The 24,271-nt window shown below is 35.4% G+C and overlaps 1 protein-coding gene and 1 pseudogene across 10 annotated transcripts in view; both read left to right on the top strand.

The window, feature by feature from the left end:
* Positions 1-24,271, top strand: part of METTL25 (methyltransferase like 25) — a 137,405-nt gene that overhangs the window by 50,959 nt on the left and 62,175 nt on the right. For all 10 annotated transcript variants that reach the window (XR_008960785.1, XR_003316607.4, XR_003316606.4 and 7 more), the window contains 3 exons: positions 15,946-16,040; positions 19,682-19,711; positions 23,704-23,777. Coding sequence is in view for 3 of the 10 variants with exons in the window: in XM_026499951.4 (XP_026355736.2) it covers positions 15,946-16,040; positions 19,682-19,711; positions 23,704-23,777 (199 nt within the window). In the remaining 7 variants the exon portion in view is untranslated. The remainder of the gene's footprint in view (positions 1-15,945; positions 16,041-19,681; positions 19,712-23,703; positions 23,778-24,271) is intronic.
* Positions 20,308-20,459, top strand: LOC113256469 (U4 spliceosomal RNA; annotated as a pseudogene).

Below are 24,271 nucleotides of genomic sequence, written 5' to 3'. Positions count from 1 at the left end.
CATTATTCTTCATAACACCCCTGTAAGGTAATACTTTTATTATCATGGCCATTTTCAGGTGAGAATACTGAATGCCAGAGAGGTTAAGTAACCTGCCTAAGATCACATGGTTGATAAATAAAGGAGTTAGAATTTTAGCCCAGCCAGTCTGGCTCTAGAGTCACACTCTTAAAGCATCAGTCAAATTGGGACAGAGAGGTAGGATTTGGCCTTCTGGGGAGATTCTGTTAAATTTAAAAACTAAAGGGCTAAAACCCAATGTGTTAGCATTTTGGAGTAATTTCTGGTTCTTATTGGAGAATGAGAATCTAAACCAGAAAAGCTTAGGTAGATCCTGTGTGAAGAAAATGGAGCAAATAGGGGAAGCTCAGGGGATACACAAATGGTAGTTCTTCCTAGATATAGAGGAGCATCGAAGCATAGACCTGGAGACTAATTCTGGTCCTCACCTCTTTTTTAAAGAATAGCAATCCTTAAAATATGGAAAAGCTTAGTTAGTTTGAGTTTGGAAACTGGGGAGGGATATTGACTTTGGTGGAGATCGAGACAGTTTGGAGATTGGTAAATCTATCTTCATTCATACAGGGTTAGGACAGTTTCCTAATTTCTGTTTCTCTCTCTTCAGTTTTGTACCCTATAACTTGTTCACAGTTAAATAAAGTGACAGGGTGCTATTTTCCTTCTCTGGAATATGATAAAGGTAAGGGGTCTCTGGCCCAGCTTGTATGGTAATACTCACCTTTTGTTTTTAGAAGCAGCACTATCCTTAAATGTCTCTATTTTGTGTTAAGGTTCAATAAATATAGGTACTCAGTATGAGATAAATGTGGCATCTCCTACATTCTGTAAACTATCTTTTTATGTGGATATCAGATATATTTTATATGCCAGGATCAATATTTAATTAAATTGGCATGATTTTAATAATTGTATCCTGCTTTGATTTTGCCTTTCTTTTTTGGTTTTATAGCCTATACCACATAATTAGCTTTTTCTGTTTTTCTGTTCATTTTCTATTTGTTTGAGTCACATGGGCCTTGAGAGAAAGGAGACCGAGATAGTTTCAGGATAAGCTCTCTCTATAACGTAGGAGGCATGCAACTTCTGAAGAGCCCCATCTTGGAAAGAAAGAAACCAGTGGTTAACCATACCTAGAATCTAAGCCAGAACCTGAGTTTTAAAATACTTTTGGCTCTAAAAAAAAAAAAAAAAAAAATACTTTTGGCTCTAAATAATAGCAAGTTCACCCAATAGTGGCATAAACAATAAGGTCCTTCATTTCCTCACATAAACAGAAGTCAGGAGTAGCTGTTCTAGGGTTGGTTCACTGATTCTGGGACATTAGGGTCCTGGGTTCACATCTCTACTTCTCTCTCAGGGCTGCAGTTTCATGAGAAGTGGCATGAGTTAGAGATTTTCTCCTCAAGTGTTCTCCCCTTCTGTCAAGGAGGGTGAAAAAAATCTGTCCAGAAATTTCTCAAAATTGTTTCATGTCTCCTTGTCTAGATATAGTTCACAAAGTAACTTCTAGCTGCAAGGGAGTCTGGAAAAGTGACTGTTTGACTTTTTCAGCTTCCCTTGTGAGGCCAAAGAAGACAGGTGTTAAGAATGACTGTTGAGCAGCTCACTAACTCTGTCTGCAAAATATTTTTTTCTTCTCCTCTCCCACCACACCTCCTTTCTCCCTGCTTTCTTTCCTGTCTCCTGTCTGTTGTGTACTGATTTTGAGGATTGAGTAAAATGAGAGCACTAACTGTGAAAGGAGAGGGGCAGTGATCTCTTCTCATGCCTTTTTGCTTTGGCACCTATCACATTATTTAATCGTGGTTAAATAATGCTTTAGGTTTAATCTCTTCAGGATGGTTTAGTATTTATTTCTCATAGTAGACTCTGACAAACTTTAAAACAAAAAGTTTATCTTTAAAATTTTCCTTTTAATGCCTCACATTCACCAAAATATGTGTTATATAGCAAGTACTCAATAAAGGAATAACATGAAATAAAATTATGAACTAAGAAAAAAACTGATTCAGTACTGGTTAAAACTAAAGAAAAAACAAGTGTGTTTGATAAAGCATCTTGAGAAGAAATCATTAGGTTGGCATAGTAGTTTGGGAATTCTCAAGGTACTGAGCTGGCTTTGCCCTTCTTAGAAAAGATAAGAAACAGAAGGTTAGAGAAGGTTTACATTCCAGAGGCCACTGGAGCAAAATGATGAAAGCACACTATCCTGGTGAGACAGGATTTATTTAATTTTAAGTCTACACAAACTCAGGTTCCTTTTGTCATAAATTATAATTCCCTCTTTGGTTTTCTTTGAGAAGGAAGAAAAAAATTCTAAATACTCACCTATTAACTATGAAGCTTTTATGTCTCTCTAAAGCATCTAATCTTTAACCACGAAGCATATGATGACCAAAAAGGTTGTAAAACATGCTTGTGGAAGAAGAATGTATTTGTTCTCTTGATTATAATAGTGATTTCACATTTTTTAACTCAGATCCAAGTTAAGAAATACATTTTATGTCATTATAGATTAATAGGTAAATAAAACTGGTACTGAAATTTCACCAAAAAAGGTGCTTATTCTTTTTTTCTTTTTGGTTAATTAATATTTGTTCTTTGAAAGGTACTGGATCTTACAACCTATAATGCATGCTAGTGTGTTTATTTTATTCCTTTCTATTAAATTTTAGAAAATGTTGACCACAATCCAGTGAGTTGATTTTATGACCCATTAATGGGTTGCAGCCAGTAGTGTGATGGCAGATTTTTAATGGTGGCTTTGCACCTGAATAAAAGCCCCTATTATCAGTGTTTTCTGATTTCCGTGGTGTAAATACACCCTACTTGGCCAGTTTCAAGCTACTCTTCTGATGACACTGAATGTTGAACTGGGAAGAAATGACACAATCAGCATTCTCTGGAGCCATTATGAGCCAGCTTCACCACACCACCAGCTATAACACATAGTTTAAAATAAATATGAGTTTATGTTTGTTATAAGTAAGTGAATTTGCTCATTTAAATTGCAAATCCCCTTATCTGTTAAACATCCCAAACAATATGTTATGTAGCAGATACCAAATATGTATTTGTTAGAAGAATGAGTTGCTTTATTTTGACATTTAAAAGCCCAGCAGAGTCTAAGAACACCACATAGAAGAGGACATGCTTTGACTGCCGAGATTTTTACTTCTGTCTCTGCAGTGCTCCAGCCTTGGATAAATCAGTTAGCCTTTGTGGGTCATCTATAAATTAGTGAATAGAAAGGGGCTCAATTCAATGACCTTGGAGGTTTCTCATGGCTCCAGTAATGATTCTATGATTTGAATGTAGCTTTCCGAAATATGCCTTTTTTTCCAACTGAACCTCACCTATATTTATCATGATATTTAGGTTTAGTTTCATTATCTTTTTTTTCTTAATTATATTGGATTTGCATCAACAGATACCTGCTTTCCTACCATGATTCTGCATTTGGATGATAATGTGGTTTTTGAAAATTAGTGTAATAATGTCCGTAAGTGTTATTTTTCTCAAAGTTTGGTTTCTAAGAGGTTAAATTACCTAACAGTAATTTATAGGAAGTGCATATTTACATTTTCATTTACTTAACTATCAGTATTAACAGTTTATTAGCTTATTTAGTAATTCAGTCAGAAACTATCAGGAGCAATCTCAGCTTGAATAAGGTATTGCTCTTGTAATCTTATAGCAGATAAGTAGACTTTACTGTCAGCCTTGTAGATTCAGCTGTTTATAAGCTTTTGTTACAATATCACATTACTTCTCACTATTCAGTTGGGTTTATGTCACAGAATAATTCTGCCAATTAATATGGGAAGAATATAGAGATTTCTAGATGTACTTGGCAGTCTTCATACGATTACCTCACATAGACAGCTGTATCTAATCTTCAGTCAGTTGTACGTTTTCTTGAGTATTGGCACTGATTTTACTTTTGCCATAGGGCATCTTCTTGCTGTCTAGAAGTAGTTAAATATGGAGTTTTAATACATTTTACCCCTTTCTTTCTTTAGTTTGCACCTCGTTATTTCTCATGACTAATATAAAGTGGTTTCTGAAGCTCATGCAGATTGTATTTATTCAGCATAAGAAAAGTTCTCCCTGTGCTCATGGTAAATAAAGGAAGTAAAAAATGTGATTAATTCTAAAATAGAGAATTAATATATCTACTTAAAAGAAATAGTAAAGAGAAATAATTTGTATTTCAAATATGGAGTAATATGAAGTCAAAGCTAATAGAAATTCTTTCAGAAGGTTGACTACCAAACTAATATAAAACAGTCTTTTAGGGGCGCCTGGGTGGCTCAGTTGTTAAGCATCTGCCTTCGGCTCAGGGTGTGATCCCAGGGTCCTGGGATCAAGCCCCACATCGGGCTCCCTGCTCCTCTGGGAGTCTGCTTCTCCCTCTCCCAATCCCCCTACTTGTGTTCCCTCTCTCACTGGCTGTCTCTCTCTCTGTCAAATAAATGAATACATAAATAATCTTTAAAAACAACAACAGGCTTCTAAAAAGCTAATTTACATTTTACTAGGTTTATTTTTTTTAAGATTTTATTTATTTATTAGAAAGAGAGAGCATGGGAGGGGGGCAGAGGGAGAGGGAGAAGCAGACTCCCTGCTGAGTTGAGTGGGAAGCCCGATGCAGGGCTTGATCCCAGGACCCTGGAATCATGACCTGAGCCAAAGGAGGTGCTGAACCAACTGAGCCACCCAGGCACCCTCATTTTACTAGGTTTATATACAAACTTGAGTTTGTATACTGTAGAGCACGTGATCTTGAAAAATATTTTGCTACAAATATAATATTCTCACATTTCTTTTTCCCATGGTAATAAATTATAAGCAAGTTGTCTGAATTTGTTTCATCATCAGTCTGGCACAATAAGTAAAATTCTCATTGGAATGAAGTCACACCATGATGCATATTAATGGTCTAAAGACTGTCTCACTGACTTACTGTTTCAGATATTCTATATGTATCTCAGTGTAAACTCTTTTGTCAAGACTGATAAATGACTATGAAAGAGCCCATCAAGAACAGCAGGAGAACTTTTTGGGCACAGTGAGAAGCACCATTGGGGAGCTGCTATCACAGTGGTGGCCAGACCAACACACTGTTTTCTTTCAGCACCCGGACTTTGCTATTCTTATGCTCATGCACAAAAATACCAAGACAGTAGTGTCCAGACGGATTCACTAAGAAACAGTGTTTTAGGGGGCGCCCGGGTGGCTCAGTCAGTTGGGCAGCTGACTCTTGATTTCGCCTCCAGTCATGATCTCAGGGTACTGGGATCAAGCCCCAAGTCGGTCTCTGGGCTCAGTGGGGAGTCTGCTCCAGGATTCTGTTCCTCTCCCTTAGCCCTCCCCGCCTCATGCTCTCTCTTGCTTTCTCTGTCTTGCTCTTTAAAATAAATAAATACGTATTTTTTTAAAAAGAAAATGTTTTACTGTAGAGATGATTCTATCAAAGTAATACATACATTTTAAACTAGTTGTTTATTTTCTGTTGTATGTACCCTATAATTTACATATTCCCTCCCTTGAGATTACATTCCTAGCTGTACTTTTAACCAAAGGATAAGTGAAATACTAATACAGTGATTATATAATGGGACCGGAGGTAGAGATAAGATGCAGAAAGAAAGATGTTGTAAATAGAGCTATACCTGTCATGGTCTAGAGAGAAACAAATGAGAGATAAAAAATTACTGTTTTACCATTGACTAACCAGCTGTGCTGCTTTAGAATAATCTGTGTGGAAAAAGTCCATACATGGAATACATTCCTTAGTGACTTAAATTGAAGGTACATTCTGGTGAAGGCAGAAGGAGAGCACGAGTAGGGGCTCAATCCATATTTACATAATGTATCAATTAATTAGCATGAAAATATGATCATTGTGCTGTGATTTTCTTTAAATGTCTTGAATTCCAGGATCTTTCCCTTGTACTTCCTTTACAACTTAAGTCATTGTTGATAGCTACATGTAAATTTTATCTTTTTAAGTTACTAAATTTTTATACCCATATTTATTCTTATTTCAAGAGAGTAGAGCAATTTTTAGAATTTACCTACTTTTAAATTATCTAGTTATTCCTCTTCTAGTTGTATTATTTTGACTTTATTCTTTATTATATTTGCTATTAATGCTGAGGAGTGTAGGTCTGATTTACATAGCCATTTAATCATATTTTTTCTTTTAGTTTTAATATCCTCAAAAACCTGGCAAGATGTAAATGCTTCAGAAACCTGGACAGTTTAATATAATTTTAATATGTCTTTTGTCTTCAGGTAATATTTTGAATACCATGTATGCACTTAACCTCATTTAAAAGCTGAAATGAGGGGCGCCTGGGTGGCGCAGCGGTTAAGCGTCTGCCTTCGGCTCAGGGCGTGATCCCGGCGTTCTGGGATCGAGCCCCACATCAGGCTCCTCTGCTATGAGCCTGCTTCTTCCTCTCCCACTCCCCCTGCTTGTGTTCCCTCTCTCGCTGGCTGTCTCTATCTCTGTCGAATAAATAAATAAAATCTTTAAAAAAAAAAAAAAAGCTGAAATGAAAATCAAGAAATTTTCATAGAATTATCCTGTAGTCTCTGTGCTAATTTTAAACCATAGAACTCTAAGGTGAGAAATAAGTGTCTAACCTTTTACAACTAAAATCCAAATATTATCTTTACTTGAGAGTGTATCAGTCTCTACATGGCAAGTCTTCAGATACCCTTAAAGAATACTTTTAAGGAAGTCTAGGCAGTCTACTCCATCCTAGAAGAGAATGACATGGAACGTAAACTAAATTTAAAAACAGATAAAAGGGCTGGCAAATGATACATATTTGGCCTTTTTAAAAATAATATTTTGTGAAAAACAATAAGATACCTATCAACCTATATTTTATCTTTATTGTCATAAAGCATTATAGAAATGATACAGATGCATATCATGTGAAAAATAAGCTTTAATAAAGTCATTAAACTGAGTGAACTCAAAACATTAAGCATTCTGACAGCATACAAACATACAGTAAAAAGTAAAAGTCTTTGTTCAGCATCACTAGTCACAATCACGCTCACTTCTCATGTTTCTGTCCATGTATATATACAAATATGTATATGTACAAATATCTTGGGGGTTTTGACAAAACGAATCAAACTGTAATTATTCATCCATTCATTTATCCATTCTTTCAACGAATATTTGTTACATATTTATAGCGTTCCAGGTACTTTTCTGGGAGCTAGAAAGATGGAAAGAAAAAGAAAAGTTCCTGCTTGCATGTCATTTAGTATAGATATAGTAGATCAGATGGTGATAACTGCTATGGAGAAAAATAAGGAGAGTGGAGTGAGGAGACATACTATTTTATATAGAGTAACCAGGGAAGGCCTTTTTAAGATAACGTTGACGTAGACAGTTGAAAGGTGAGGGAAGAAACCATGCAGTGACCTTGGAGAGTGTTCCAGGCAGAGGGAACAGCAGGTAAAAAGCCCAAAGGCAGGAGCTTCCTTGCTTTTTTTTCAAGGAACACCAAAGAGACCAGTATGACTGAAGCCCAGTCAGGGGCAAAAGACAGAAATCCTTTAGGGAGCTGTAACCAGGTGAGCTGTTATTCCAGGTGAGAGATGATGGTGGTTTATTTCAGAGGGGAGCATTAAAAGAAATGATTACATTTTGGATATATTCTCAAAATATTGTCAGCAGAAATTATTGATGGTGGAGGTGTCAAAAAAAAAAAAAGCATAGAAGTTTTTGACCTGAAATAGTGGAAAGATGGAGTTATCATTTAGTGAATTGGATATGACTGTAGGAAGAGTAAAATTAAGAGGAAGTTGTTCAGTTTTGGATAAGTTGAGCTTGATATGCCTCTTAGAAATTAAAGTGCAGGAGTTGCATTACGAATTGGATAGATAATTGTGTATTCCTGAGGACAAATCTGGGTTAAAGATAAGAAATTTGTGAGTTATTAACATATAGATAGTAAGTCTGAATGAGATCACATAAGGAATAGAAATGATGGCAGAAGTAGAGACTGAACCCAAGAACATTCTAAAGGAGGTTGGGAAGATAAGAAGACCAGCAGGAGGGTGTGATTTAAAAAAGAAAAAGAAAAAAAAGAACAGTATAGTTTTGCCCCTTTACTTAGCAATGTATTTTGGAGCTCTTTCCATAAATTTGTTTTACACACTCAAAATATTCCTTGGGATGGATGTATCATATTCTGTTTAGCTTCTCCTGTATTGATTAACGTTTGTTTTATAATTTTCTCCTCTTTATCGTTTTTGTCTTATCCAATTCCATAATCTATCTGGATTTATTTTGTTTGTGTGATTTAAGAAATGGCTCTAATCTTATATTTTTCTAAATGCTACTTATTAAATAATCCATGCTTTGCCACACTGATATAAAATGACACCTTTATCATATAATGTATTTATAAGTTCTCTTATATTCCCTTAATTTGTTGATTCTTCTGATAATACTGTTCTGCCTTAATTAGTATAGTTTATTGGAACCTTTGAAATCTGGTAGAGGAAGTCCCCCAAAGTTCTTATTTTTTCAGAATTTTCTTAGGTCACCTCATGTATTTTCTCTTTCAAAGGGGTTTTGTTTATTTATGTATTTTGAAAAGAGTGGTAATTTTACTTTCATTGCTCTACCAACTATTAGACATACAGATACAGTTCTACTCTTTAGAGACCAGGTTCAGGATTACTGAATGAGTTTCACAAAAGAAAAGATTTGAGTTAAGCAGGGCTTAATTACAGAAGCATAACCATTGTCTGGGGTTGGCAATTCTAGATGACATGACTCAGTGCACACTTGGTGAACAACATCAGATAGGAAAGTCAAACAATAAGGCATCTTTGTTTCATATTTTACTAGAGCTCTTCATCATATTTGTAGTATGGATGCAAAAAACATAGGCCATCTTTCAAAGAAGGAGATAATTAATACTAAAAATGCTTATTAGATATTAGCAATTTGGAACAATTATAATGTTTGGAGAAGAAATCTTTTATTTATCCAAACAGCTTGCTTAGAGGAGAATTGAAATGCTGATCGCATCAAACGTTTAATAAGGCTTAAATAGATAAATTTACTTGAATCTTTCATTTAGGATTAAAGTGTATTGGTTTATAATGCAAATGTGTGTGAAAAGTTGCAGAATATTTTGTGCTTAGAAAAAATGATTTTAAAATTATCTCATTCTCTTTATAATATATGGATCATAATAAACATTGCGACCAAATTCAAAGTAAAAGCTGATTTAGATGATGCATGTTATCGAATGGAATTTAAATTAGATTGTTAGGATCCATAAAACAATCTCTTGGGATTTTAATTGGCATGCGTTGAATTTAAAGGTCATTATGCAGAGAAGTGATGTCTTTAGGATGTCAGTTTCTCCTCTCTGAAATATAAATTGTATCTTCATTTATTTGTTGTTGTTTCAGATATTCATATTAATCTTGCCCAGTTTTATTTTGGTTTACTCATCACAGTTTTGTAATTTTTTTCATTCCTAATAAGAAATATGTATTGGGTACCTGTCACATGCTAGTCGTGTGACTCTTCTGGGTACTAGGGTTACAAGATTGAACAAAACAAAACCCCTGCCTTTATCAAGCTTATATTCTAATAAAAAAGCATCAGACAAAAGAAAAATAAATAAGTAGATATGTAATGTTAGGTTATAAACAGTAAAAGAAAGTAATAAACAGGAGAGTGGAGGGAAAGGTATGTGGTGATCCAAGCAAAACTTTTCAAAAATCACTTACCTATGTTTTTTCCTATCTTCTCCCCCCACCATGTTTCAGTAATGGTTATTGTGGTTATAAATAAGATATTCTAAAATCCTGTATTTAGGAAGGCATAATGTAAGTTGAGATTATTCACTTAGGTGACAGAAATTTATATCTCTAAAGACATAATACCTGTTTGTTTTTTCCAGATGAAATCATTTCAGTCAGATTTCATTTAGGTTTAAAGAAATTTAAAAAGAATATTTTTTTCCAAAATATAATGAGGACATGTAGATAATCTCAGTTCAGTTGTCTGATTCTTTTTGTTCAGTTCCACAAAGTTCTGTAGGAGGCATTAGAGGATGTAAGATAAGTGAGACACTGTCTATCCCCATAGGGAGGCTTGTGATCTAGTGACGAATTCAGAAGCAATTACAGAGAAGTTTCATGCATATTTGAGAGTGATAGATTCCTGGCCTATAGACCTTAATCAACTATGACTGTGAATTTTTGAGAAAGAAAATGAATGAAAGAAGTGATAAATGATGGATGTATAAACCAAATGCTGCTAAGACTAGAAGAGAGAATAAGTTTCGTAACTAAGGGATGAAGGAAAGCTTTCTGAAAGAGGTGATGTTTGGTCTTCATTGAGGAAGATGAATGAGTAGGGAAGGACATTTTGAGAACTTTGTGGAGAAGAGGCCTAGAGGCAGAAATTGTGTGGCTTGTTCTGAATAAAACAAGTCTGTGTGGATATATAAGTGAGAGCGAGTTGAGGGTGAGAGTGTTGGAAACAGAAAATATGGCGGGGGCGCCTGGGTGGCTCAGTCGTTAAGCGTCCGCCTTCGGCTCAGAGCGTGATCCTGGCGTTATGGGATCGAGCCCGACATCAGGCTCCTCTGCTGGGAGCCTGCTTCTTCCTCTCCCACTCCCCCTGCTTGTGTTCCCTCTCTCGCTGGCTGTCTCTCTCTGTTAAATAAATAAAATCTTTAAAAAAAAAAAAACAACAAAGAAAATATGGCGGAGAAGCAAATTAGGGCCAGATTGTGAGAGCCATGAATGCTATGCTGGGGTGTCAGGATATTATTCAGTGGGAGACAAAATACACTTTGTTCCATAAAAGTATCTCCTGTGTGTTGGTTTAATGCAAAGGAATTGCATACACTCATCTACATTTCTGAAAGGTAGTAAGTTTTGGCATTATAGAGGTTAGATTGACATGGAGCTAGATCAGGGACAGGGAGACTAGGAAATAGTTATAAAAGTTCAGATCAAGAATACATTGGGAAAGAACCAGGAGGAGAAATAAATAACCTAAGTAGGTAAATTAAATCGGGAGTCAGGAGAAACCCTATTAAAAGGTGAAATTTCAGCAAAGACTTGAAAAAGGTAATTGAGTTACCAAGTGAGTAGCTGGGGGGAAGTCATTCCACACAAGAGTAATAAGCTGGCATATTTTTTAAAAAAGATTTTATATAATTATTTATTTGTTTGACAGAGAAAAGAAGGAGAACACAAGCAGGGGGAGTGGCAGGCAGAGGCAGAGGGAGAGGGAAAAGCAGGCTTCCTGCTGACAGGAAGCCCGATGCTCAGGATCATGAGCTGAGATGAAGGCAGATGCTTAACCGACTGAGCCACCCAGGCACCCCCAAGCGGCATATTTGAGGAATAGCAAGAAACCAAAGTAGAGGTGAGAAAGAATAGTAGGAGAGGAGCTCAGAGAGGCAATAGCTCGCGAGACACAGCCAGCGAGAGAGGGAGCACAAGCAGGGGGAGTGGGAGAGGAAGAAGCAGGCTCCCAGTGGAGGAGCCTGATGTGGGGCTTGATCCCAGGACCCCAGGATCACGCCCTGAGCCGAAGGCGGACGCTTAACGACTGAGCCACCCAGGCGCCCCTAAGGAACAGGGTCTTAATCTTTCTTTTTAAAGTTTTTATTTAAATTCCAGTTAGTTAACATTACAATGTAGTATTAGTTTCAGGTGTGCAATATAGTGATAGAACATTTCCATACAACACCCGGTGCTCATCATAGCAAGTGCCTTCCTTCATCCCCATCACCTATGTAACCCATCCCCCCATCCACCTCCATTCTGGTAACCATCAGTTCTCTATAGTTAAGAGTCTTTTCTTAGTTTTCAGTCTGAAAGGAGAAGAAGGACCTGTTAAATCGGGAAATGAACTGATGAGGTTTATATTCTAAAAGACCACTTTGCGATATTAAAACTGAAATAAAAAGAGCAAGAGTGTGTGTTGGTAACCAGTCAAGAAGCTGTCATAGCAGTTTTGTAGCATAGTAGTTTGGGGTGGTGGAAGTAGAGCATATGAATGGATTTGAGGAATATTTAGGGGAAAAATAAACTGGAATTTCTAAAACAAGCTATGTATGGGGAAGTGTCTGAGAAGATTCCTGAATTTTTTTACTCATGTAAATGAATAAATGTTGATGCCAGTCACGGAAATAGGAAATTTTAGGACATCTGGTTTTTGTGTCATTCAGTTATTTATATTTTGGACATGTTGATTATCAAGTGCCAATGAAATATCTATTTGGAGATGGTAGTTAGGCTGTTCGTGATGCAGAATTAAATCTTAGAGGGGTGTGTGGGTGGCTTGGTCATTAAGCATCTCCCTTCGGCTCAGGGCGTGATCCCAGCATCCTGGGATTGAGCCCCGCATTGGGCTCCCTCCTCCGCTGGAAGCCTGCTTCTTCCTCTCCCACTCCCCCTGCTTGTGTTCCCTCTCTCACTGGCTGTCTCTCTCTCTGTCAAATAAATAAATAAAATCTTAAAAAAAAAAAAAAGAATTAGATCTTAGAGAAGAGGTTGAAGATATAATTTAGGAATTGGAGTAGCTTGAATAGTGTCTCCCAAAAAATCACATCAACTCAGAACCTCAGAATGTGACCTCATTTAGAAATAGGGTATTTATAGATCTAATTAGTTAAGATAGGGTCATACTGGAATAGGGTGGACCTTAAATCCAATAGTGAGTGTCCTTATAAGAAGAGGAGAGGATGCAGAGAGACACAGAGGGAAGACAGCTATGTGAAGACAGAGGCAGAAACTGGAGTGGTATAACTCCAAGCCAAGGAATGCCAAGGATTGCCAGCAACCACCAGAAGCTAGGAAGGGGCAAGGAAAGGATTCTTCCCTACAGCCTTCAGGGAGAGCATGGCTCAGCCCATACCTTGATTTCAGACTTCTAGCCTCCAGAACTGTAAGAGAATACCTTTCTATTGTTTTAAGCTACCAAGTGTGTAGTAATTTGTTACAGCCACCCTAGGAAATTAATATAGGAATCGTCAGTGTATATTGAGGTATAGGTAAGATTGCCTAGGGAAAGCATACAGAGAGAAGAGGGGTTACACACTGGTTCTCACTGATAGTGAGTGCCCACAGACACATTTTGGGCAATTTTGACAGTTGTATTATGCCCAAATTGTGCTTTAAATAGCAATAAGACAGGGCAAATGAGATACTTAGTTACCACACAAATTGATTGGTACCTATTTTATTCTGTCTAGCTGCTTCATACATTTATTAACCAACTGAAATCATTTGAGTTTGAATCCTTCTTCAAAAATGTTTAAAGGGGGCAAAAGGATTAATCCTTACAAACACTGAGTAGACACAAAATAACAAACTATCAGGGGATATGAAGAGCATAGGCCACAAATAAGAGAGCATGGTATCATGGAACCAGAGGGAGAGAATATTATAAAGAAGGAATATCAGAACCTCCTGAAAATCCACAGTAAGAAAAATACCCATTAGGTTTTGTTTCATAGATGCTAGTGGTGAGGGAAATAAGAGCTATTGGAGTGACATGGTTAGATAGGTCTATTTTAGAAAGATAATGTTCCTCTTAATATAAAGGATGAACAAGACTAAAGGAAAGAGAAAAAAATTGGTAAGTAGGTATTGCATATACCCAGTCAAGAGCTAATGAAGATTGAAAATGAAAAGGAGGTATAATTAAGAGGTTGTGTATATAAAAACTTGGGGATTAAAGGAAAGAATAATAGAAGATGGTTCTTAAGTTAAAACTTGCTTAATTAAGTGGATAATAATATTTTTAACACAAGAAGGAAGAACTAGTAGAAGCTCTCCTTTTATTAGATTAATGGATTTCTAAAGCCAACAAAAAAGAAATGGAATAGAAGAAAAAACAGGAGTCTTCATCTATTCCAAAATTATCATTTAAAGATATCCTGAAAGTGATCCTAGGGAAAAGCAACTGATAAGGGTGGTTAAAGCTCAGTTTGACTAGATTTAAATGTATGAACACAGTTAAATAGGAAATTGATACATAACAATAGAAGCCTTGAACTCTGTGACTTTGATTCAGGACATACAAGTGAGCCTCCTTCTTCACTGCAGTCAGAATGAAGCTGCTGAAATAGATTCCAAAGATAATACTGAACCTGTACATGAAAGGCTTTGTTTGACTTTGAGGATGTCCTGCCTCTTTATCAATTGTTTGCACTTACTCTTAAAAAACCACCGGAGCTGTGAGGCCACCATGACCTCAACCACAGAGGAAACTGTGATGTAGATTCGGAAAACTTCAAGGAGATTCCACAACCACCAGGTGTCCAAAGGAGAAAGGCTTTGATGGGATTTCACATAACCCTGAACCAAGGCTGGCAATTCCGATCAACTGTAAGAGTCCTAGGATCTCAGGTGTTTTGGCTAGAGATTCAGGGAGCCATGTACATCGAGTAAGACTGCTCTTCTGCCATCACAGTTATGTAGGGTTGGAGAAGAAGCTCCCTTATACTAAACAAAAAGTACCTTCTGTAGGCCTTCATTGTAGTGGAAAAGAGTAGCTTTATGAGCCCTTAGGAACACCATAGCCCTTCTCTACCCTCATCACCTTCATCAGTGTTAAGTTAGTGAACATGCAATAAGACCATCTTTTACTAATCTCCGTTTTTCTAACAACAGTCCCATGTGCTCAGCAGCCTCTGCTGTTGGCTTCTGTATTTGTGTCATCTGAAATCAAGAGGGATACTGGGGGTCCTATGTATCCCTGCCTTCATCTTCCCTTTATTACTAGAAATCTGGGAGTCCCAGAACTCAGAATTCCTCTGAGTAATTCCCACCCATCTTCCCCCTACCACACCCTCACAGCTTCACCACTATCTTTCTAGGGACGGCAGGGACTAATCCCATCATGCCTTTGATCTCCATTCCTGTCTGCAAGGAACAAGAGAACGGCTAGGGGAAAGGGAAGATAGAGCTATTTTATTGGGTAGCACCTTTCCCAGCTATTGTGAATAAAATAACACAAACCCACCTCTCTAGCCCCTTACTCTTTATAGTAAGATCTAGATATTTCTCTTTTTGGTTATAAGAGGGGAAAAAGGGGCGCCTGGGTGGCACAGCGGTTAAGCGTCTGCCTTCGACTCAGGGCGTGATCCCGGTGTTATGAGATCGAGCCCCACATCAGGCTCCTCCGCTATGAGCCTGATTCTTCCTCTCCCACTCCCCCTGCTTGTGTTCCCTCTCTCACTGGCTGTCTCTATCTCTGTCGAATAAATAAATAAAAATCTTTAAAAAAAAAAAAAAGAAATGAATGTTGATTTTTGTTGTGTTACTTAAACCATATATGCATTTGAGCCAAATTGCGTCACAATTGAAAATATTGCGGCCTGTTAATATAATGAAGAAACAAGACCTTACACAGCTGTTCTTTTCCTGGAAAGTGAATATAGTGGTTGAAAAAAAATTGAAGCTTCATCATTATTAGGGATGAATTAATTCTGTTCTATAATAAATTACCAAATGTCGTTTAATAAATCATTTTTTTAGAAAGTCAGGTCAGCAGTAAATATCCAGTATCTCATTACTTATTTCGTATAGTCACACTGAACATGAAGAGTACTTCCATTTTAAATTGCTTTTGCTAAATCTTAGAAAAATGGTTTTGGCAGTTTGGTTAGTATCAAACCTAAAGCTTAAACACAAAACAGCTGTTGTTGAAAATACCACTTTCATAAGATTAATATGCTTTTAATTAACAAATTGGAATGAATTGTTAAACATTACTACTTCCATGTTTAACTACCGTTTGACTCTCATTGACGGCTTTTCTTTCTCAATAGATTGTTTACTTTAACTGAAAGAGGAGGAATCTTATTTGAATAATCCATATTTTTCCCCCATCTGCAGAAAGTACCCAAGAAAAGTGGGGATTTCCAATGTGCCAATATTTGAAGGAAGAGAGATGGTGCTGTGGTCGTAATGCCAGAATGTCAGCATGTTTGGTATGATTATATTTTTGCTGGACTAAGAGCTTTATCCAGATGTTGCAGAATTTATTATTTTTGGCTAATATTATAAATTAAATGCTAAGTTTTGCAGAGCATCATTATTAATGCTTTTGTGCATTGCAAATTTTAAGAAAAAAAATGACTTGCCCTTCCAACATTATCTACTACTTAACATGCATTGTGGTAACAATTTATGGTTATACTTTTTTACATGTAATTTTTATATGTAATTAATTATCATATAGAATGTACCAACTAGCAGGTATTTAATACAGAATTATTAGTTCAGTGCTTTATTCACAGTTCTGTGGCATGTTTGTGTATGTTTGTAGTAGATCATTTGGTCCCTTAATTTCTTATAGAATGGGAAAAATATTAATAAGCTACCTGGAATATGAAGTAACTATTTAATTAGTTTTTTAATTTAATGTGCCTGATTTGGCCAGTGTCCTTAGACCTAGAACATTTTAGCATGTGGTATTCTGTATTCACGGTGCTATGTTAGTTTACAAAGGATAAACGTAAGTTAAAAAGTGTAAGTTATTTTTTGTCATGAGAAACTTAAAATATAGTTGGTTAAGTAATGTGTTTAATGTCCAACCCCAAGATAAATTAATTATTCTATGGTCATTATTTTTAGGCCAGTTACACAGCAGTATAAAAAATAGTGCTCCAGTGTTCTAGGTCTTAGATCCTAGAATTATTTTAGAAATCTATCTATGCTCAAATAATAATTTTTATAAATCTCCTTAAATTGCTTTTCTTGGAAATTGTCTTGTTCTTTCATTATATCTGTTAGTGATATTTGTTCAGAGTCATGTTCAAATGACAGGCAATTCTTGGAATGACTTTGGTTCTAAGAATGCCAGCAACCAGGATTATACCCTCCAGGCAAGAAATTAAAATGTCTTTCCTGGGGAATCTGACTAGCCTAAGAGAAAAGACCTAATGATACTGGAATCGGGGATTTTACAACAAAGTAGGATACTTGTCACCTTTATGATGAAACACACAACCAGCAGTCCTCACTCATAAGCATAATACTTCTAATCAGGTTTATGATACCCCCATTTTAATTATCAGCAGATAGCCAAGAATCACATAGATGTCTAAAGAAAGTCTAACATGAAAGAACAGAGATCAGATAAGGAGAAGAAAAGAAACTTGGAGGAAATAGAGACTACAAAATCAAATAAAATAATGTAAAATAACTATTAATATCCCTTAGATAAAAGAATATACTGCATTCACAAAATAAAAATGGTTGCTGTGGGGGCGTCTGGGTGGCTCAGTCATTAAGCGTCTGCCTTCGGCTCAGGGCGTGATCCCGGCGTTCTGGGATCGAGCCCCACATCAGGCTCCTCTGCTAGGAGCCTGCTTCTTCCTCTCCCACTCCCCCTGCTTGTGTTCCCTCTCTCGCTGGCTGTCTCTGTCAAATAAATAAATAAAATCTTTTTAAAAAAATGGTTGCTGTGAAAATAAACATTCAAAGAAATAAAAAGAAGCATTTTGAAAAATAAATTTCAGAATATAGAATATATAGACCATACTGCACTTAATAGATTTTCCTGACCAACGTCAGCTTCCTATAGAATGCCCCTCTCCTTGGCTCCATCCCAGTCCCTGGCTACCTTGGCAACTTTTTTGAAGGCCAAGGAACATTTTTTTGGTGCATTTTTTATTGCCTTTTGCTCCATACCTGACCTTTTCTACAAATAATCAAAGCCTCGGGGATTAAAAAAGAGAGAAAGACCTTTCTGGTGACACTTTCAGAAAAATTGTTAAGGGTACTAACCAGAGATAAAATTTTAATTAGATTAGTACAATCTTGTCAACATACTTTAACCCTGATAAAACTGCAAAATATTTTAGATTAGTATGACATGAACACTTGATATATTTTCTTCATTATCTTTATTTAGTGGCCAAGAAAAATACTAATGTTTGCAAGAAACTTATCACCTACCTGATTATCTTTTATTATGTCATCATAATTTATCATTTATATTTTTAAAATCCCTCATCCACAACACATACTAAAAGTAGTCTTGTTATTGACTACTTTTAACTAGTTGTATTTATCTAAAAGCAGATACTTTTATCAACACCAAGCAACTTACTAAAAATTCTTGTTTCTTTATTCAGTTTCAGTCTTTTAGCAAAAGCCGTAACACAAAAATCTAATCTGAAATGAGCACAAACAGTACCGTAAATGAAAGTCAGTGTTTTCTTCAATAATAAATTTATTCTAGGCCTGTTGCTGTTTAATTTAATATGAAAATTATATAATATCTTTCTTCTGTATTCATAAATCTGTGGCTGTAGATGTTCAGTAAAGGTATCCTTCAAGTCAATGGAAAAATTGAAAATTTTTTCTTCAGACACTTTCTGTGAAGCAACTTTTTATACAGTGAACTCATTTTGCCACTAAATCTTCATGGTGTGAGAGCAAGAGAAGTTTATCAGTGTTCAAAGAACAAGTTTTTGCTTCTCGCTCACTTGCTACCTAACTATACAACTTGTGGCAAGTACTTTACCTTGTCAGGGAGCTTGTGCAGCTGTAAAAATTGTACTTACACAGGATAATCTGTAAATTATCTTTAGTTTTAGAAGTATATGATTCAGCTATATCTAACAAGTATTATTAATGAAGAATAGCAATCGGAAGCAAATATGGGTATTTTAAAATTGAACAGGAAGTGCATGCAGATCTATTATATTTTACTACTTTGTGTTTGAAATATTTTGATTAAAATTTTAAAAATAAAGTTAAATATTGAAATATTAAAATATTTTAATCTAATTTAGTTATAAAACTCTATGTGTAGACATGTGTTTCTAAAAAAAGTTTTAGAAGCCTCTATTCCATATTTAAATTATGGCAAATCTTTCATATATACCTTTCGTATATGTTGGATTATGAGTATTTACTAGAAATATTAGGAAATATTTTCTAAAACTGTTCTGGATCTTAAATAAATATAAATAGAAAACTAGCTATATATAAAATTGTAAAAATTGGTATTACTTTCTCTTCTACTGGGCACTTGATCATATATGAATTTGATGTGAATTTACAGACCAGGCAGATCAAAACTATACATACTTTTCTAAACTAAGTTTTCAGTACAACCTTGTATAATAAAATATGAAACTGTGTTTATAAAAAATTAGATGAAAATAAGTTAAAAGTAACATAAACGTGTGTGCGCGTGTGTGTATAGTATATACACACATACATAATAATAGCTTTGAATTAAAAAAATAATAATTTTGGATTTGATTGTTTTAGCTAAACTAAAAGTGAGCCAAGAGGATGTTATTTCATTTCTTTTCTGTTTTCTTATTTTTTCTAAAATTCAAGGAGTGTATACAGTTGAGGTGTGTTTGTGCTTGTGTACATGACACATATCTATTATAAACCAACCCTAAATTATACAAGTGTACCAGTTAACATTCCTTAATGATATTAACACTTTTAAATGTATAAACTTACATGTTATCACTTGATTAATCTTTTTAAATGTCACGTTATAAGCCCTTGTACGGTGTGTTTGTTTATAAGTCTTATAAGGTAAGACCAAATATATGAGCAGTCTCTGTCTTATTTTTTTCTCCTTATTTTTACTCCAAAGGCATTGGAACGAGTTGCAGTTGGCCAAGGGGTAAGTAAAAAGGTTTACTCTAATATAGCAGATGGACCGGATAGTTTTCTTAAAGTACTCTTCCTACTTGACCTGCTGTTGAACTTAAAACCTGATGGCTTTTAATAAATATCACTTCTTCTTTCACCTCTTCATATTGAAATTTATACATTTTCTGTAAGTTTACTTTAAAAGAGAAGTGAACTTTCAGAAAAAGTAAATTAAACTTTTAACTTCTACATTATATTCTTGATACTAATGTCTCATTTCTTCATAATATACTAAACAGTCTATAAATATTTCTAAAGACTACTATTGCTGACAGGCTTTTATGGACTTAGTTCAAGCAAAGATAAACATGGTATAGCATTCAGTTTATTTTTTACCTATAGTCCAAAACACACATTTTGTTGTTGTTGTTTTAACTGTTTTCCTTATTTTACTTGATTAGTCATTAATTGAAACAGCCAAATGGGCTTGCGCATATAAACAGAAGTTAATGTATCCCCAAAATATCCATGTAATTGCCTTATCCTCTACCTTATAATTCATGAAACATTTTAGAAATTTCTAAAAAAATTTTAAGATTTCTTTTTAAGCCTTTCACAAGATTTCTTAGCTTTGCGCAGTGGCAGTATCTTAGCCAATGAGGTTTATCCGAGGCACGATTATTGCTAATTGAAAACAAGATTTCTTGTTAGACCTAAATTTTAGTTTTTTTAAGGAACGTTAATATGTTAATTTGAATTTTTTAAAATTATAATAATAATTTGAAAAAGACAATAGCAACAAATATCATTTACTGAGTATTTACTGGGCCAGGTACAATGCTAAGAACTTTTTTTAAAAAATGTATTCATAATACCTATCTGAAAGTTGATAAAAACTGTTGTTTTTAAAGGCATTAGAGCATATTGTTTAGGTGTGTGGGCTTTAGTCTCAAACGCCTGGTTTGCAGTTAACAGCCATATTGCATATCAACCTAGTGGTTCCCTAGGGATGTGGAAGAGGAAAGAGCCTTTATCATAATAATGTTCCTGTGCATTTTTGTGGTGTTTTTCAATTTCCCAAGTGCTTACTCATATTTACAGTCAATCTTGTAAGTTGGGTATTATCCCAAACTTACATGAGAACATGATACACAGCAGACGTTTAATAATGCATTCTAGCTCCCTTAATTAATTGCAGAGTTCTGACTTCCAGCTTAGTGCCCTTTCCACTAGACCTGTAAAATGCATGCCTAAGATAATACACTTTAAGGGTGTGCTCTTGTTGCTCCCTCCCATTTAAAATGCGTTAAAGTGTTAAGTTGATTTATCACTTCTGAAGGAAAGAAAGTAAACTCTGAGCCACATCCAGTTTATTCTTGGAATAGTCAGACACACAGTGCCAGGGAGATGTTGATTCCCTTACCACTTACCCCCAGTCTGTATTTACCAGAATGGATAGTCCTAGTTATTCTAGGAATGCACATTTGAAGGTACTTCATCACTCTCTTCCCTTTTTCTTAGGAAACAGCTGTAAAGCTCTTACTTACTCGGGATAACTTGGGAATGATGATTTATTCTATCCTGTTTGTATATCTGTATGCATTTCCGTATGATCTCTTGTTTAAATGCATTTCTTGGGGTTTTTTTGTCCTTTTCAACCAGTTTTTAATAACTATATAAATTTATTTCTAAATTATCTTTATACCGTTTATATAATTTTTCTCAAAGGCACAGAATGGAAAGCTTTATTTTTAATAATTTTTTGCTTTTTGCTTTTAGAGAGAGTGGAGGGAAGGGGGGAGGGAGAAGAAGAATCCTTAAGCAGACTCCCCATGTGCATGGAGCTAGACATGGGGCTCAATACCAGGATCCTGATAACATGACCTGAGCTGAAGTCAAGAGTCAGCCCCTCATCTGACTGAGTTACCCAGGCACACCATATTTTTAAGAGGTTTTTTTTTCCCTAAATGAAATACATAATAAAAGTAATGATACCTCATCCCTGCCCAAGTGTCCAAGAGGCAAAATAGCATCATGGCTTGATACAGAGACATCTGAGCTAGGCTTCTTCAGTTCAAATACCAGCTCAACTATTTTTAGAATTTAGTATAAAATTTACATAAAATTAATCTTCCTACTTATATAACTAACCAAATAAAAAATAAGAACTTTGTAAGCCATTTTAATACTAATGCTAATATTATACTTCATATAATAATAGATTTCCCAGAATGCCTTGAATTTCAATAGAACAATAGGTGTTAATATATGAAAGGGGATTTCAGCATTTTTGTGAGAAAACTGAAGGGATTTGGGAAGAAGTGAGGGACAGATGATAGAGATTTTTGGTACTGCAAAAAAGAATTATCAAGATGAAAAAATGCCAAATGAAAAGTATATCCAGAGATGGGAAATTTAGAATGAAATGTTTTAGAGCAGTCTTCCAGGAAAAAAAGTTTAGAAATCAGTTTGTCTTAAGTCAAGGAGTTGTATTTAGAAAGAGATTTTATATAAGAAGTTATAAATTTTACTGTGGGCACTCAAGTATGTATGTATGTCTGCTGTCAGTACGTTATTTTAGGAGCTGAATTGGGGACTGTGGTATTCTTAACACCATTTCTGACTAGAATCACCCTCCCCACTATTCCCACCATCCAGAAAAGATGTAACGTGTTCTTTCCAAGTGTTCTATCAAGATCCTGCAAGTCAGACATTTTCCAGTGACTTAAGAAGGCAATGCCATTAGGTGAAGAGCCAAGAAATAATGGTTGACCCTCAACTCCCAACTTGTGTTTTCTTGTAGTTTCAACACCAGGGGCCCACAGTGTAGGAACTTGAGGTCAGATGAGGAGAGGAGCAATAGAGTTAAGTTTTCTGCCTAAGCATACAGGCAAGATTTTATTTTGTGCTAAACTCCATCTGAATCCAAACATATTTTTGTTGAGAACAGATGAAAATAACAATTTTGTGCTCTGAAGGAGAAGAGAAGTTACAAAAGGATAACTCAGGGAATATATACAGTCTACTGACCTCTGTCTTTAAAACTTTACCAGACACTGCACAGTTTGGAGTTTCACCTTATTAGACTTCTCAGAACCATTCAGTATGGTTGACCTCCCTTTACTCTGGCTCATTTTTCTTTTCTTTTCTTTTTTTTTTTTTTTTTCGTTAGTGACTTGGAATGGAACCAGGGTTGTTGCTGATAATATTTGCTATTTCATGTTGGATTTATTTACACTCTCAATATTAGGAGGTCTGTGCGAATGTGGTGGAGTTTGGGAGACTTTTGCAGTTTCTTAGTTTGATTACCACTTCCGTTTTTTCAACGAAGTGTTTTATTTTACGTATAGTACTTTTTTTACCTTCTACTTCTTCAAAATTATCATGTTTCACTGGGGCCTTTCTCTTCAGTCATACCTTCTTTCCTTTGGAAAGCCTTCATGGACACCTAATCCTATGTCCTTTCCAAAGGACAAAAAGCGTGCCCTTTTCAACTCTACAATAGCCAATGCTATGATCTTTCAGACCTCAGACATATTTTTAGAATGTCTTTAGTTAGAATAGTACATTCTCTTTCCAGGTGTGAATCCTGAGTGATATTATCTCAGTTCCACCGCCATTAGGACAAACCCACATTCTCTTCTCTTTTGCACGTATTCTACCTGACTGCTCTCTTAGAGGCTCCAGAGCTGATTTGGCTAGTCATGAAAGTTTATTTCCACATTTTATATTGAATGGCACTCCATTTGGGACATTAGCTTATTTTTCTTTGATTTTGCTTTTTCTTCTTCATTCACTACCATTTCTCTTACAGTGTCTTCTATTTTCATGCAGAATTACTTTCTCAGTGAGTATTAGCCTCAGGATTTTAATGTAACTTAAAATGGAAAAATTTTTAAAGTGTCCTCAATGTTTTGCAACAAAGTCAGGTTTCTAACATTCACTTATGGTCCTAACTCTAGTATTGATTTGATTTATGTTTTTTGTTTCTTGTGCTCATATACATATCTACATTTTTTTCAGCTGCCTACTGAATCACTCTTCTATCGAGCTGTCCTTCAGGATATTATTAAAGAATGTTATGGCATCACCAAATGGTATGAGAATTTTAATAAGAATAACTATATTGTTTTGTAAGTGAAGTGACTTTTAGCCCAGATGAATTTATTCAGGGTCACTGTTATTAGTAGAAGAAGCTTTGAATTTGATCTTAAGTCTATGGTAACAAGGAAGTATGCAGCAGCTATATCTTAGGTTAATCATTATTAAAGTGGGGGCTCTAATGATTCCTTTTTGTCCTGAAGAGTTGGTGTAATGATAAAGTGGTCTGTATCAATTGTAATTTAGAATTTTAGAAACATTGAAATGTTATATATAAGTAATTCAGTGACTGTAACATTATTATATGAGCAAGAGTTATATTTAAAATGTTTCACAACCAATACAGCCTAAACACTTAGCTAATGAGAACAGAAATTGATCATAAACAATTGTGGCCATTGTTACTGGTAAAATAGTAGCCCTGCATATGTTTTGTTTTTGTTTTTTCCAAATAATGCATTGCATAGACAGAGAGGCAGGGATGGGAGAA

The sequence above is a fragment of the Ursus arctos genome, unplaced genomic scaffold (genome assembly GCF_023065955.2).
Source record: "Ursus arctos isolate Adak ecotype North America unplaced genomic scaffold, UrsArc2.0 scaffold_21, whole genome shotgun sequence".
Classification (NCBI taxonomy): Eukaryota; Metazoa; Chordata; class Mammalia; order Carnivora; family Ursidae; genus Ursus; species Ursus arctos.
The sequence above is the reverse complement of the archived record's forward strand: the minus strand, read 5'-3'. Positions and strand labels throughout refer to the sequence as shown.